This window comes from Myotis daubentonii, chromosome 17, assembly GCF_963259705.1.
Source record: "Myotis daubentonii chromosome 17, mMyoDau2.1, whole genome shotgun sequence".
NCBI lineage: Eukaryota > Metazoa > Chordata > Mammalia > Chiroptera > Vespertilionidae > Myotis > Myotis daubentonii.
The window spans coordinates 46,424,344-46,440,460 of NC_081856.1; the positions used below are offsets into that span (position 1 = coordinate 46,424,344).

Below are 16,117 nucleotides of genomic sequence, written 5' to 3' on the forward strand. Positions count from 1 at the left end.
CCAGGCTCATTTCTCACTGCTCCCTACCAGTTTATAGTCCATTCATACTAATCAACTTGCTGTTCCTAAATATGCTAGGCTACTCTATGTCTCTGTCGTTGCAAATATTGCTTCTGCCTGACAGTCCCTTCCCCACTATGTTCTCCTAGACAACTCATATTCATTCTACGAGCCCAGTAGGAAGCCCTTCTCTACTCCCTCAGGAACTGCCAACGATGTACCTTGTCCATACCTATCAACACTTACCATATTCTTTGCAAGTTTCTGTCTATATAGCTGTTTTCTCTACTACTCCGTGAAGTACTTGAGAGGCAGTCAAGTTCAATGGAAAAACCACAACTGTTTAACTTAACACACAATTTACTTGATGCAAGACCTTAAGTAAATTACCTAACCTCACAGAGCACCATTTCCTCTCTGTGAAGCACAGATAATAATTATCTCACATAGGTATTTCATGGCTCAGATAACAATGATAAAATGCTGAACACACAGCAGCAGGCATTTAACAAGTATTGATTCTTCTGGCCGTGGTAGACACATTTATTTTTCTTTTTTGGGGGAAATAATATATGACATTTCTGATAATAAAAGTGAATTCATATACATGATAGAAAATTTGCAAAATATAAAAAAGAAAAGAGCCGAAACCGGTTTGGCTCAGTGGATAGAGCGTCGGCCTGCGGACTGAGAGGTCCCGGGTTCGATTCTGGTCAAGGGCGTGTGCCTGGGTTGCGGGCATATCCCCAGTAGGAGATGTGCAGGAGGCAGCTGATCGATGTTTCTCTCTCATCGATGTTTCTGGCTCTCTGTCTCTCTCCCTTCCTCTCTGTAAAAGATCAATAAAATATATTTAAAAAAAAAAAAAAGAAAAGAAAAGAAAGGCACATGTAATTCTATCATACAGACATAACCACATTAAAAATGTTTATTTTCTCCCAGTGTTTTCTATGATAGATTTCTCATTGTGGCTTTACCAAAACTGGAATCACAGTTTTGTTTTATGGTGTGTGTATATACATTTAATCAAGAAGTATTTTTGTAAACTACTGAATGTTTAATGGTTCATAATATTCCTTTGTACAATACTGTACTTTCAAAATGGATTATGAAAAGATGAAAGGTCAGGGAAGGAAGGAGAAGGAAAAGATTTAAAAAAGCATTTTATTTGTTACTGGGAGGGTGAGAGGGAGGAGTGAGTAACCTTTTTATTAGTCACTAAAAACAAAGTAACAATTTTATTTATTCCCAAACTCTCAGAAGTACATTTTGTTTTGAAGACCTATATGCCTAGAATCAACAACTGATTATTAAAATCTAACATTATATGATGTATAAAACTCTGTGGAGGACAAGGTACTCTCTTCATGCTAATTAAGATTTTCTGTACTCAGTTAATAAAAAAATGTCAATCAGTGAAGTTCTTCATTACTATTAAAAACATTTCCAATTTCAAACATTCAAAGATTATTCAATTATGCTAATGTGAAAATGAAACTAAAATACAGACTGTTTAAAAAAATAAATAAATAAAATAAAATAAAATACAGACTGTTTAACGCAGTTCAAACTTAAACTTACATCTTGTTGATAGGTTGTTCCAAAAGAATACGCTGCATTTAATCTTGTTTCTGTGTCTGGACAAAGCTACAGCACAAGAATACAACTGATGAGTATCTCTCACAAATGTTTTCTTGGATTGTAGTCAAGAATTCTCAAATCCAAGCTGATCTCCATATAAAGTATTATACTTTATATAATACTTACCTAATGTATTAAAGGTATGAAAATTAAGAAGGAAAAAAGTTAAATGAAAGTCCTAACAAGGTGCTTTTGAGAAATTCCAATTTAAAGCACAAGAAAAAATCAACTGTAGCATGCAACTGATACTCCATTATTCAAGCAATAAACTAATCTTTTCCTCAGGCAAAAATAAGGCACTTAAGTAAGAATCATGCTGACCTGTAAAACACCACCTTCTAAAGTTTGCCACTTGAGAAAATTTCCTCTTACATCATAGGAAGCAGCAACAAACTTCATTTGTGTATTCTGATTAAAGAAAAACAAGAATAAAATAATGTCACATACTCTAAGAGCAATATAGTCTTCTCTATATATAAAAGGCTAAGTGACCAGCCATACGTCCATCCGACCATCTGACCGGCCAGCCAGTACATATGACGCACACTGGCAATTTAAAAATAAACGTTGACTCGCACATGTGCGATACATATAAAGCTCTTGCGCCAATCTAGGCAGAGTAGGAATATTCCTACCTGAACCCATTTTTGGACATGGTCAGTTATATGTTGCTTTCTCTCGAGTTTGAAGAGCATGTGGCATTATGTTAAAGTTGTAAATACTTCATCACAAGGGAAATTAGTCAAGCATTCTGAAAGTGTTTTTCCTCTTAATGTGGTATACAGGGAGATATTAGAATAAGTTTAATCACTTTATCAGTCACTGTTTTTATGTCATGTTGTTGTTGTTATTTCTTCTAATTGGTTTCCTTTCAATGTGCACAAACCCGTGCACTGGGCCACTAGTATTCTATAAATAAATTGTTATTGATGACTGACTGATCTTTTCTTTTTCCAGAGATCAAATATTAAATTCAGTTATCTTAATTTTGAAGCAAAATTAATCCCAGTGTCTCTATGACTGAACACACCTAAAATAAATAGACCAGATTTTGTGTTTTTTGGGGGGCACAAAAACTATTGTTTCAGAATTGAGGGGCAGTGCTAGTGACAACCTCCTTTCAAGCCTGTTAAATAGGGTGTAGGGGTAGGGGAGGGAATAATCTGTTACTTCATTCTACAGAGTCAAAAAACTGGAGGTGAGAACTGGGACCGGTGAAGTGCTGGGGAAGTGGCAGAGAGCCCTGGTCTGTGTTTGGAAGTACTTCGTAAATATGTAGAGATATAAAGGGACAGAGACTGTTTTGCATTTGGTGATGAGAACTATCTTTCCCAACCCCACAAGTACTACTTGCTGCCATAATCACATAATCCAGACATATACATATATGTACTCAAATAAGATAGCTAAAATCTATTTTGTTTAGTTACTATGAATAGTTGATACTTAGATTTAGTAATTAAAATTGAAAAACAACCTAAAGAAGCAATACTTATGACTAGTAACATTCTTACTCCCTTTTCAAATTGAAAATAAAAATGTCGTTATGCTTGTACCTGGTTTTGCCCTTTAAAACTGAAATTGGAAGGAAGAGGTGTAGTAGTGAGGATCTGAGGTGCTAATCCAAGCTGATCTCCATAGAACAGCCATGGGAGATTCTGTCTCCTATGAAAAATTACAATTGTTTTAATAATGGGGAAGCACTGTTTATATTAATATTTGTGAAAGTAACTGCACTGAATTTGGCAAAATGACAGTTCATCCATCAGACTATCCTCACCAAAATGAAACAGAATGAACAGTGCGCAGTCCAGCAGTATTTTCAAAGACAAACTGAAATAGTCGACATGCATCAAAAGTGGCAGAGTTATAAGAATTCATGTTCATCACACAAATATTTCCAAGAGCTTGGCAAGATGTTAGATTGGCATATACCTACAAGAGAACAATGACAAAGAAATGTAACATGGATTTTAATATCCTAAAAAAAGTTGGTAGAATAGATTATGCTCGGTTTTAATTTTACCTATTCTACAAATCATTCTTTTGGGTATTCTTTTACTTTTTGATACTTTCCCTCTGTTTGCGTACAGAAGAATTTTCTATATGGCAGAAGAATAATGTGTACATTTTAATTGTAAAGTTAGGCTGAAATTAAAGACAAGCAATTGAAAGAACTAAAACCTTATAGCATGACATTAAAAAAAAACTGTTAAGTAGAATAATTATATTTGAAAGAATAATTTGTTTGCATATTAAATCTTATTTATATATATAAAAGGCTAATATGCAAAGTGTCCCCTCGGGAGTTCAACCAGGAGACCGGGAGTTCAATTGCTCGCTACGTCGTACACTGACCACTGGGGAGGGGGTTGCAGAATGAAGGAAGGCCCCGACCAGCAGCCAGCAGCTGGGGAAGGGAGGCCCTGGCTGGCAGCCAGGCCTAGGGACCCTACCTGTGCACGAATTTCGTGCACTGGGCCTCAAAAAATATATATATATATATATACATACACATACATATATGTATATATACGTGTGTGTGTATATATATATATACATATATATATATATATATATAGCCATTAAGTAATTTGTTTTATAAATAATAAAATAAGATCATTTGTTGAGCCCCTCAAACTCCTTTCTCAGTTTTCCTCATCGGAAAAAGGAAACCCCATTTTTACAGTTATTCAAGTCAAAACACTAGAGTGATCTTTTCTCCCTTCCCATATCCAACTCATTAGTAAATCATGCCAGCTCAATCTCCAAAATATAAGCAGAAGTATATCATTTCCACAGTACCATCCTTGTCCCTTACTCAGATTACCCTAATACGCTCCTAACTGGTCTCTCAGCTTCTGCCCTTGTCCCAACAAAATCTGCTCTCCATGCTATAGCGGTCCTTTTAAAACCTGATGTTCAATCATGTCTTCCTTTGCAGGAAATCCTTACCTCCCTTACAGTAAACCCCAGATCCTTGCCACAGCCACTCCTATCATCCCTGAACTCACTTCTCCACTTCCCCTGCTCTCTCTGCTCCTGCCACTCCAGCCTCTTTCCTGTATCTTAAGCATGAACAAGCCAGGTAACTCCTGCTTTGGGACCTCGGTATCTGCATGATCTTTGCTTAGAACATTCTTCACTTTATGTGGTTCACTCTCACTTCCTTCAGATTTCCACTCAAATATCACCTGTCCTGGTCACCCTATATAAAATAGCACCCTCTTCCATTCTCAACATGCTTTATCCTGATTTATTTGTCTTCATAGCACTTAGCATCACCTGACATTTTAAAATGTCTTTTTCTGAAATACATAACCTGATTTCAGAACAGGGCTGGGAACAGAGTAGGTCATCAATAAACATTTACTAAATGACTGTATGAATCAATTTCAGATGAATAAGCTTAGAGACATTCATTCAATCTTATATAACAAGATATAAAATTAATAACATTTTCTTTATATATTCTCATTCAATCCACTAGAAAGGGTTTATTCTTCTAATAGTCAAAGAGATAAATCTACTTAGAAAACTTTTGTGATCTGATGGGGAAAAAAAAGTGTAATTCTTCAAAATTATATACAAATATACAACTGAGGCCTGGTGCACAAAATTCGTGCACTTGGGTGGGGGGGGGAAGGGGGTCCCTTAGCCTGGCCTGCGCCCTCTCGCAATCTGGGATCTCTCACTCCTTATACTCAGCTTGCTGCTCCTTAGCGGCAGGCTACTTACCACTCGGCTCACTGCGCCTTAGCCCTGCATCGGAGGTGGGAGAGACTCCCGCCACTGCCGCTGTGCTTGCCAGCCATGAGCCTGGCTTCTGGCTGAGAGGCTGCTCCCCCTGGTGGTCAGTGCGCATCATAGTGACCAGTCGTTCTGTTGTAACGGCAGCTTAAGCTTTTATTATATAGACTAGAGGCCTGGTGCACACAAATTTGTGCACTGGGGGGGGGGGGGGTCCCTCAACCCGGCCTGTGCCCTCTCACAGTCTGGGACCCCTTGGGAGATAACGACCTGCTGGATTAGGCCTGCTCCCAGGTGGCAGAGGGCAGGCCCAATCCCTAGGTGCAGCCCCTGGTCGGGCTCAGAGCAGGGCTGATGGGGAGTTGGGGCACCGCCCCTTGCCATGCACAGAGCAGGGCGGATTGGGAGGTTGTGATGCCACCCTCAGTCACGCTCAGGGTAGGGCCGATTGAGGTTTGGGGCACCGCCCCCTGTCACACTCAAGGCAGGGTTGATGGGGAGGTTGCGGCACCACCCCCTGTCATGCACAGAGCAGGGCCAATCAGGGGGTTGGGGCGCTGCCCCCTGTCACTCACAGAGAAGGGCCCATCAGGGGGTTGGGGAGCTCCCCCCTGTCATGTACAGAGCAAGGCCCATCAGGGGGTGGGGGAGCTCCCCCCTGTCATGCACAGAGTAGGGCTGATCAGGGGGTTGAGGAGCTCCCCCGTCACTCACAGAGTAGGGCCGATAGGGGAGTTGGGGCACCGCCCCCTGTCACACACAGAGCAGGGCGGATCAGGGGGTTGGGGCGCCGCCACTGTCACACTCAGGGCAGGGCCGATGGGGAGGTTATGGCTCTACCCCGTCACATACAGAGCAGGGCCCGTGGGGGGCGGTTGTGGCGCCGCCCTCTATCACCCACAGAGCAGGGCCAATGAGGGGGTTGGGGCGCTGCCACTGTCACACTCAGGGCAGGGCCGATGGGGAGGTTATGGCTCTACCCCGTCACACACAGAGCAGGGCCCGTGGGGGGGGGGGGTGGGCTTGGGGCACCGCACCCTGTCACACACAGAGCAGGCCGATCAGGGTGTTGGGGCGCTGCACCCTGTCACACACAGAGCTGCAGAGCGATCAGGGGGTTGGGGAGCTCCCCCCTATCAGGCACAGAGCAGGGCTGATCAGGGGTGCCTTCCCCTGTCACGAACAGAGCAGGGCAGATAGGGAGGTTGTGGCTCCGCCCCCTGTCACACACAGAGCCTCAGGGCCATCAGGAGGTTTGGGCGCTGCCCACTGTCACGCTGATCCCGGTGCCGGGAGGTCTCGCAGCTCCACTGATCCCGGTGCTGGGAGGCATATTACCCTTTTACTATATAGGATAGAGGCCTGGTGCATGGGTGGGGCCGGCTGGTTTGCCCTGAAGGGTGTCCTGGATCAGGGTGGGGGTCCCCACTGGGGTGCCTGGCCAGTCTGGGTGAGGGGCTGAGGGCTGTTTTCAGGCTGGCGGGTGACTGAAGCTCCCAACCGCTCCTTTTTATCTTTTTCTTTTTTAATTCTGGGCCAGCTTTAGCTCTGAGGCTTGGCTCCAGCTCTTAGGCCTCGGCTGCTGAAAACAGATATCTGGTTTGTTTGGGTTCTATAATCGAAACACTGTTTCAACTCCAGCTCTGAGATCCCGGCTGGCTGAAAGCAGGTTTCTGGGGTTTTGTTTAGCTTCTATATTTATAACAATGTTTCAAACTGCAAGCTTAGAGGCTGGCAGCGGCAGGCGGGGAACGCTGGAGTCCTCCGTCACTGAAGCAAGCAAGCAAGCCTCATGTTCACTTCAAGCTGCCTGGCTGCTGGCCGCCATCTTGGCTGGCAGTTAATTTGCATATCACCCTGATTAGCCAATGGGAAGGGTAGCGGATGTACGGCTAATTACCATGTTTCTCTTTTATTAGATAGGATTATCTTTTAAAAATTCAAACTTACCCAACAAGCAGCTGCTGATGAATGCAAATACCTTGCAAACCATTCTGAAGTGATGGACATGCCCTGCAAACAAAAACATGAATTTTAGTTTTAAATTCAAATAAAAATTCCTTAATACTACAATGTTAGGAAGATGTTAATATGCATATTGTTGAATGCAAAAAGACTAACATGACTTCCTCAATGTGATTAAAAACATAGATTCTAATGGGAATATAAGAATTAATTCTAGCCCTGGTCGGTGTGGCTCAGTTGGTTAGAGCGTTGTCCTATGCACTGGTCAGGGAACATGCCTAGGTTGCCCACTCCATCCCCAACAGGGGGCGTACCAGAGGCAGACAATTGATGTTTCTCAAGGCAGTATTCCCCACCCCCCTCTCTCTAAATATATATATATATATATATATATATATATATATATATATATATATATATATATATATATACACACACACACACACACACATACATATATATCAATAAAATGTATTTTTTTTAAATAAGGTTTCACTACCTTCAAAATGAGAGATTAAAAAGAGCTCCAAGGTATCCCTTTGGAATTAAACTCCTATTTAATACTAGAGGCCTGATGCATGAAATTCATGCATGGGTAGTGTCCCTAGGCCTGGCCGGCAATCAGGGCCCATCTGTGGGGTGACGGGGGTGGGGGGGGGTGTGGTACAATCGGGAGCCCCTGCTGGCACCCGCCTTGGCCGGCCTGGTGCTGTCTGCTTCTGCTGGCATTCTGGGTATCCTCCATGCTTATAACTAACTCCCAGTCAGTCATCTAACTCCTATTCTCTTGGATTTATGACCTCTTCAGTTCCAATTCATTCATACTTCCCATTTTCCATCCCAGATGCTGGCATCACTAGGATCTGTTGCAAAAGCTCTAACTCTATGCCACCATGCCCTCATCTATAAATAAAGAACCTGGCTGGATATGAATAATCCTCATTTCTCCAATGACTACCATGTATAGGCACTGTGAGGTAGGTGTTATTATTATGCCCAATTTCCAGTCAATGAAACTGAAGTTTAGAAATGTTAACTAAATCCAAAGATATAAAGAAGATGACTGGTAAATCCAGAGTTGAAATCTAGTCTCTGGTGCTCCTAATTAAATTATACTGCATTCTTTACATGACCTATAATGGACCTTTCAGCCTAAACAGTCTGAGATTCACTGAAAAAGGAATGAGCCAAAGTAGAGAAGACAGGAACTGAACTTATAAAGTATAATGCTGAGTTGTTAGTCTGTTTCTTAGACTGATAGTTTCTGTTATAAAGTGATTTACAGTCCTAGCTGCTTTAGCTCAGTGCATAGAGAGTTGGCCTGCGGACTGAAGGGTCCCAGGTTCAGTTCTACCAAGGGCACATGCTCGGGTTGCAGGCTCGATCCCCAGTGGGGAGCGTGCAAAAGGCAGCCAATCAATGATTCTCTCTCATCATTGATGTTTCTATTTCTCTCACCCTCTCCCTTCCTCTCTGAAATCAATAAAAGATATTTTTTAAAAAATAAATAAAGTAATTTACACATATATGTTCCTTATTTTAATCCCCAGTTAATTACCAAAAAAATGCAGAAATATTCTTAATGAAACAAAAAATTTAGCCGAAACCGGTTTGGCTCAGTGTATAGAGCGTCGGCCTGTGGACTGAGGGGTCCCGGGTTCGATTCCGGTCAGGGGCATGTGCCTGGGTTGCAGGCACATCCCCGGTGGGGGATGTGCAGGAGGCGGCTGATCGATGTTTCTCTCTCATCGATGTTTCTGACTCTATCTCTCTCCCTTCCTCTCTGTAAAAAATCAATAAAATCAATAAATAAATAAATAAAAATTTAAACATACTCACAAGCTCTCCATAACGTGCAGGTGAAATCATAGGTGGAGGAAAATTCCCTGTGCTGCTGAAACATAAGCCCCCTGTCTAAAAAATGAACAAATGAATAAATAAATAAAACAGATTTTGGAACAGTATAAGCAATTTAATTTTAAAATGTTATATACTTTATCAATTTGATTAGCCTTACTAAAGTGTTAGGTTCTAAACACGCACAGGACCTGCTGGTATTAATGAATGTTGGCTCACATCGGACACACCTGTTAATATAACAAAAATAATATTTTAAATGTCAATGAATTATGCTAAACCTGAATTTAATCATGAACTTGTCTTCCTAAACACTAGATTAGATTCATTCAGCTAAGCAATTACTTGTAATAAGAAAACAAATTAAAAATATTAACACTGACTTGAATAGTTTAATCCCACTCTTAGTAATGCAAGGCAAGGTATAAATAAATAAAATTAACCAGTAATACAAGTGTATTCTTTTGAAACCGTATGGGATGTAAGGAATAAATAATACTGAATAGCTAAGATGGATAAATCACTCAATTAACAAACGAGCTCAAAAACTCGTATAAATGAAACCCAATCCATTTTTATAAGTACTTATATCAAATATACTTTCCCTATTTTATCTGCCACAAAGCAAAAAAGTAACATGCTGAAAAGAAACATGTATCTACCACTTATCAAACTTAACCAACAATTTTAAAGTCTATTCATCATTGTTTATTTTAGGTAAGTATATTTTTCATTAATGAACACTATAAAGGGACAGAGGACGTTAAACTAGTGGGGACACTGATGGTTTTAGATGGTATTTATTACTTGCAAGGTAGAGCAGGTAGGAGGAGGGGGTCGGGGGTGGTACAGAACTCTAACTAGGCTTAGAGAGGTGTTGGAGGGGAGGATCTGAGGACCCGCCCAGTAGTCCGTATTTGGGAGCTACAATGCAGGGCAGCCTGAAAGAAAAGATGATCCAACACTAAGTATCCCCAGAAGAAGCTGCTCAAGTATTTTCTATCTGGAACTTGACAATTGAACTGAAAACTGTACTTAAAGGGCAGTAACCTCTAAAACTGAAGAAATTGAAATAGGAATAATGTGTTTGAGTTAGAGAGAGGGAGTGGTGTGTGTGCATGCATGCTTGGTGTGTACGTATGCATGCACAAAGGGGGAACAGGAAGTGATAGAGAAGAGGGCTACAAGAGTGTAACTAAATTATATTTATCATTACATTTATTCATATGTTTTCTTACCTGGTTTATAGTAAGTACGATGTAAATATAAGTTACTATTATATATTGTAAAGGGTGTCCCAAAATTCACGCAAGAAGTAATTTTGATAGAAAACACAGATTTATAATTAAAAATTGTAAATTTTTTATTGATTCATAAAGTATACGGTATAGGGTTATGTATGGAATAGCACATCGGGTAAATGGCCTCCACGGCTTTGCTGGCATATACGCAAAGCCGTGGTCTTCATTAGTCTTCATTGTCTCTGCTCCTGGGCCATAATTGGTACTTGGTCATGCTTATCAAATTGAAGGGATTGAAATCAAAGGGCAACAGATATTAGAATCTGATTCAATAAACCAAGTAAAATTAGGCTTTTATTTTTTGTTGTTGTTGTTAATGCTCACGCAAAATTCAAATCTTGCGTGAATTTTGGGACACCCTTTATTACAGATACATACAAATTACATAATAACAAACAAAAGTAGCTAATGTGCACTTACTCTGGAGCACCATGCAAAGAACTTAACATATTTATTTCTAAGCTGTGATAACAGCCTATGAAGTGGGGGGAGGTACCACTCTAAAGCAAGGAGACTGACCTATTGAGCTCTCCAGGGTCTAACAACTGATAAGAGACAACATATGAACCCTATTCTGTCTCATTCTCGAGGCCTCAGCTTCTTTAGCTGTTAATGTCTATTGCTATCCTTCCTTGGGTTATTGTGAGGAGAAAATGATATGGGAAAGTACTTTAAAAAGGTACAGAATCTGCATAAATATAAAATGATGCAGTTAATGCAGTCAGCACGCAGCACACTGCTTACCTGTTTCCTAAGGCATTTGCTACTGTAAAAGAGTTTTCCGTTCCATCACAGAGCTTACAAGTTGCTTGAGACAACAACGCTCCATTTACATCTCTTTCCACTAAAATATAAGAGCAAAATTCAGATGTAACTCATAGCCAATATTCTAAGCTTGTACATACTTACTACATCTCACTTGCAATTCTAATAATTCTCAAAACATTATTTGCATTAAAGTCACGTTAAGCACCTCAATTATATAGAAAAGTGAAATCCTCCCCATTCACATAAAAACATACAAAAATGAATTCTCCAAATCCTCATAACAATAAATTAATATTTTTTCTTGAAAAATTTCCTTACCTCTTTACCTGTATGTTCCTGCTACACTGAGAATGGGGAAACAAGCATTTTTTCAGACTGCTGCTAAGTTTCTGCCACTTAGAGGGCTCTTGATAGTATCGACTAAAATTTTAAATTCACATACCCTACAACACTACAATTTCATTTTTAGAGACCTAACCTACTGAAACATATATACATGCATATAAGGGTATTCATCGAAGCATTGTATTTGTTAGAAAACAATCTAACATGTGGTCTATCTTTATGAAAGAACCATGTACACTTAAGAAGAATGTATATTCTGCAGCTTTGGGGTGAAATGTTCTATAAATGTCAATTAAGTCCATCTGATCCAGTGTGTCCTTTAGAGTCACTGTTTCCTTGTTAATTTTTTTGTCTGGAAGATCTATCCAGTGAAATTAGTGGGTGTTAAAGTCCCCTAGTATGATTATTGTTGTCGATCTCTCCCTTAAAATCCTCTAGAAGTCTTTTTTATATATTTAGGTGCTCCTATATTGGGTACATATATGTTTACCAGCATTATATCCTCTTGTATCATTGATCCTTTTGGTATTATGTGATGATCTTTGTTGTCTCTTGTGATGGCCGTCATTTTGAAGTCTAGTTTGTCAGAGATGAGTATTGCTACCCCAGCTTTTATTTTTTTCTTTTCCATTTGCTGGGTCCTGACATTAAGAGGAATGCTTATTATTTTTCCTTATTAAGCATCATGTTGGCTTTTGAGTTGGAACTTATATTTTATCATATTATATTAAGGAAGTATCCATCTAATCCTACATTATTAAGAATTATTAAAAATCAGATAGGGCTTTTTATCTTCTTCCTAATGCCTGCTGCTGTTTCAAACATCATTAAATTTTGAAAAAGAGTAATAAAGAAATTGTTAAGAAACCACCATGCTATTTCAATTAATGCCCTTATCAAACACAAATAAAGATGTGTTACTATTTCACAAGAAGTCTACTTCTTACCTAGAATATGGCCAGGAGGGCAGTGGCATTTTCCTTCTGCAGTCAAACCACCAGGGCAAGAAATGCAGTTCCAGCCATCTGTGGTAACACCTTTCTAAATTAAAAAAAAAAAAAAAAATTTTTTTTCTCCTTAACTTCTTCCTCCTTTTGAACATGTAAGTCCAAAAGCCACAATACTGTATAATTTGTAGTTTTTATTCACATACATAATATACATATAGGCCTCCTAAAAGTTTTCCTGTGTAGCCAATTTGTGTTTATATTCCAAAATTAAGATAGCCCTAACCGGTTTGGCTCAGTGGATAGAGCATCGGCCTGCGTACTCAAGGGTCCCAGGTTCGATTCCGGTCAAGGGCATATGCCTTGGTACCCAGTAGGGAGTGGGCAGGAGGCAGCTGACCGATGTTCTCTCTCATCGGTGTTTCTAACTCTCTATCCCTCTCCCATCCTCTCTGTAAAAAATCAATAAAATATATTTTTTTAAAAAATTAAGATATACATTTATAGCCGAAACCGGTTTGGCTCAGTGGATGGAGCGTCAGCCTGCGGACTGAAGGGTCCCAGGTTCGATTCCGGTCAAGGGCATGTACCTGGGTTGCGGGCACATCCCCAGTAGGAGATGTGCAGGAGGCGGCTGATCGATGTTTCTCTCATCGATGTTTCTGGCTCTCTATCTCTCTCCCTTCCTCTCTGTAAAAAATCAATAAAATATATTAAAAAAAAAAAAGATATACATTTATAACCATGTATTGGCTACTATTAACTCTGGGCAATAGTTCTTTCTTCTTCATGATTTTCAGTTCAAATGAGTCCTTGCTTTTATAATTAATACTGTCATTCAGTTTTTTCATTTACAAAGATAAAACAACATTCAACAGAATTTAATAAGTAGCCAATTAAGTTTAGTCTTACTTGTCGTAAAATAATTATTCTAATCTCTAATAATCCAAATACATTAGCTTTTAAAAATTAAGTTATGATTCAAAATAGGCTAATGTTATGGTATATAAGTGATACGTAAACAAAGTTGTTAAAATTAAATTATGAGGCTATTTCCTTCCATCCATTAATAGTTGGTATCAGTAAAATATGACATCATTCAAAATTGGGCTTATTACATGATTTACAAAAAAATATGAGACCAAAGTACAGTAATTACATTACAAACATGAATGTAGCCGAAATTAATAGAGAACAATGGCAATAAAAAAAACAATGCCACAAATTATTTTAAATTTGGGTTGAAAAACTGGATATATCAATAAGTGCTCCTATATCTGGCAGCACATTTATATAAGACTACTTAAAAATTATGACTTCTTAGTAATGTCATTGAAAAACAAATCTCCTTTGGCATCATTTCCTAATAGTGGCTATTTATCATAAGGTCAATATTTCCAAAAGTAAAAAATAAATATCAAAATGATCATCAAATCTATAAGTACTAGCCATAAAGTAGGACAACTGGTAACTGTATTATATTCCCAAATTCAAGGTTTTTTTTTTATCACAGATAATGAGAAGATATATTATTAGAAAAGTCAGAACTGGCACACAGAAACTCTTAATTATCCTAAATCAGAGGTCCTCAAACTACGGTCCGCGGACCACATGCGGCCCGCCGAAAACATTATCTGGCCCGCCGGGTGTTTTTGCCGCCACTGCCTGTCCTGCTTAGCAGCCAACTCATCCCGGGCCCACAGTGCACGTGTGGAATGTCTGAGGGACAGTGAACTGGCCCCCTGTTTAAAAAGTTTGAGGACCCCTGACCTAAATGATTGAAAATATATTCCTGTTAAGAATCATCATATATAATAACTGTTAGCTTCCTAATTTCCCCCAAACCCTACATCATAAAAGCATAGTATGCAAATTGTCCGCTTGACCGGGAGTTTGATCAGGGGGTGGGGCCGGCCGGCAGCAGGTGGCCAGGGGAAGAAAGGGAGGCTCCAGCCAGCCACCTTCAGCTGCTAGGGACCCTACCAGTGCACGAATTTCGTGCACTGGGCCTCTAGTTATGATATAATGAAATGACTAAGAGAATAGCACATATATTATTTAACCTATTTAACGATGCAAATTGTCATTTCATGAACTTACCAATGTAATATCATTACAAACACAAATTATTACATAAAAAATTGAAATATAGATCTAAGACACCAAACTCAATTTGTACCAAAGGATACACATACTCCAAATTGCTGCATATATGTATCATTCATTTATTTTTCCCTATAACTGAATTACTCTATGAGGAAAAGTAAAAACACACCATTTTTGTGAGAGTTTATTTCAAATTTTAAAAAAGTAAAGCAATAGATTCCCATGTACTCCAAATTTGCATAATATTTTACCAATCTCCCAAAATTTACTCTAGTAAAATAATAAAAAAAAAAAAGTTAGCTTTATAATGTTAAAGGTTGTGGGGAAATAGTAGTGTACAGTATCAAATGGTAGTTTAAAAAATGCATTTAATTTACTATTTGCACAGTAAAATTATTTAAAGATAAATACTCTATACCTTGTCTTCTGGGCACTTTTTACAAATAATATCAGCTCCTCCATTATTAGAGATCATCTGAAATCCTGGTAGACACACACATGAAGTTCCTAAAAAGAAGAGAACCAATGGTGACCTTGGTAAATAAAAATGTAACTCCAAGACAGGGAAACTTTTAGTAATTCTTAAGATCTAGAGAAGTAGTATAGTAGTTTAGAGCAAGACTCAGGAGCCAGTACTGCCTAGGTTCAAGTCCAGAAACACACTCCTGGGGTTCTAATCTTGAGCAAGCTACTGAACTTTTCTGTGCTCTGACTTGCACTTTGATAAAGTGGAAAAAAACAATAATTCCCTCATAGGGTTAATATGAATATTAAATTAGTTATTATATGTAAAGGTCTTAGAATGTGTGGGGCATACAGTAGGTATGGTGTTTGCTACCATTTTTAGTGCAAGCATAATAAATTATTGAACTATTAAACTAATAATATTGCCTGATATGGAAATTTCACATTTCTATTTCACCCAAACATACACACATATCCAATAAATTTAAATTTACTTTGTCAAAACAAAATCTTACTAGAAAAGTTACAGTCATTCCAATAAATTACCATACTCTTCTGTTTGCACAGATAGTAAACATTATGGGATAATCACTATTCAATTTGCTGGTAAAGGCATCATTCTCTAAGGAAGCCTGAAGTGGAAACGGCACCTATAGGAATCTTTGTACTAGAATGCATATATCCGGGTTCATAATTATGAAACTAACACCAGGCATTCTAGAGTCTGTGAAAGTCTTTCTCATTCATATACTCTCACCAGAGGGGCCTGACCTGTCCTATATAATGACTTAAACGGGGATATGTCAACTTTGAAGATGGCAGAAATTTAATACCATGGGTGATCAAATCGAGATTGAAAGCATCTGAGACTTTTCGATCTTGATTTGGTCACCCCAAATAAATCCAGATAAATAGGAGCATGGAACAGATTGACAAATTTCAGAGGGAAGGTGGGGGTGGGTGGGTGGGGAG

At 39.0% G+C, this 16,117-nt stretch overlaps 1 protein-coding gene across 3 annotated transcripts in view; it reads right to left on the reverse strand.

Moving 5' to 3' along the window:
• Window positions 1-16,117, reverse strand: part of TMEM67 (transmembrane protein 67) — a 38,921-nt gene that overhangs the window by 21,653 nt on the left and 1,151 nt on the right. For all 3 annotated transcript variants that reach the window (XM_059672236.1, XM_059672238.1, XM_059672237.1), the window contains exons 2-11: window positions 15,099-15,187; window positions 12,575-12,668; window positions 11,259-11,358; window positions 9,374-9,443; window positions 9,196-9,270; window positions 7,342-7,404; window positions 3,422-3,576; window positions 3,198-3,306; window positions 1,963-2,049; window positions 1,582-1,647 (exon numbers count right to left, since the gene is read on the reverse strand). In XM_059672236.1, coding sequence (XP_059528219.1) covers window positions 1,582-1,647; window positions 1,963-2,049; window positions 3,198-3,306; window positions 3,422-3,576; window positions 7,342-7,404; window positions 9,196-9,270; window positions 9,374-9,443; window positions 11,259-11,358; window positions 12,575-12,668; window positions 15,099-15,187 — 908 coding nt within the window. The remainder of the gene's footprint in view (window positions 1-1,581; window positions 1,648-1,962; window positions 2,050-3,197; window positions 3,307-3,421; window positions 3,577-7,341; window positions 7,405-9,195; window positions 9,271-9,373; window positions 9,444-11,258; window positions 11,359-12,574; window positions 12,669-15,098; window positions 15,188-16,117) is intronic.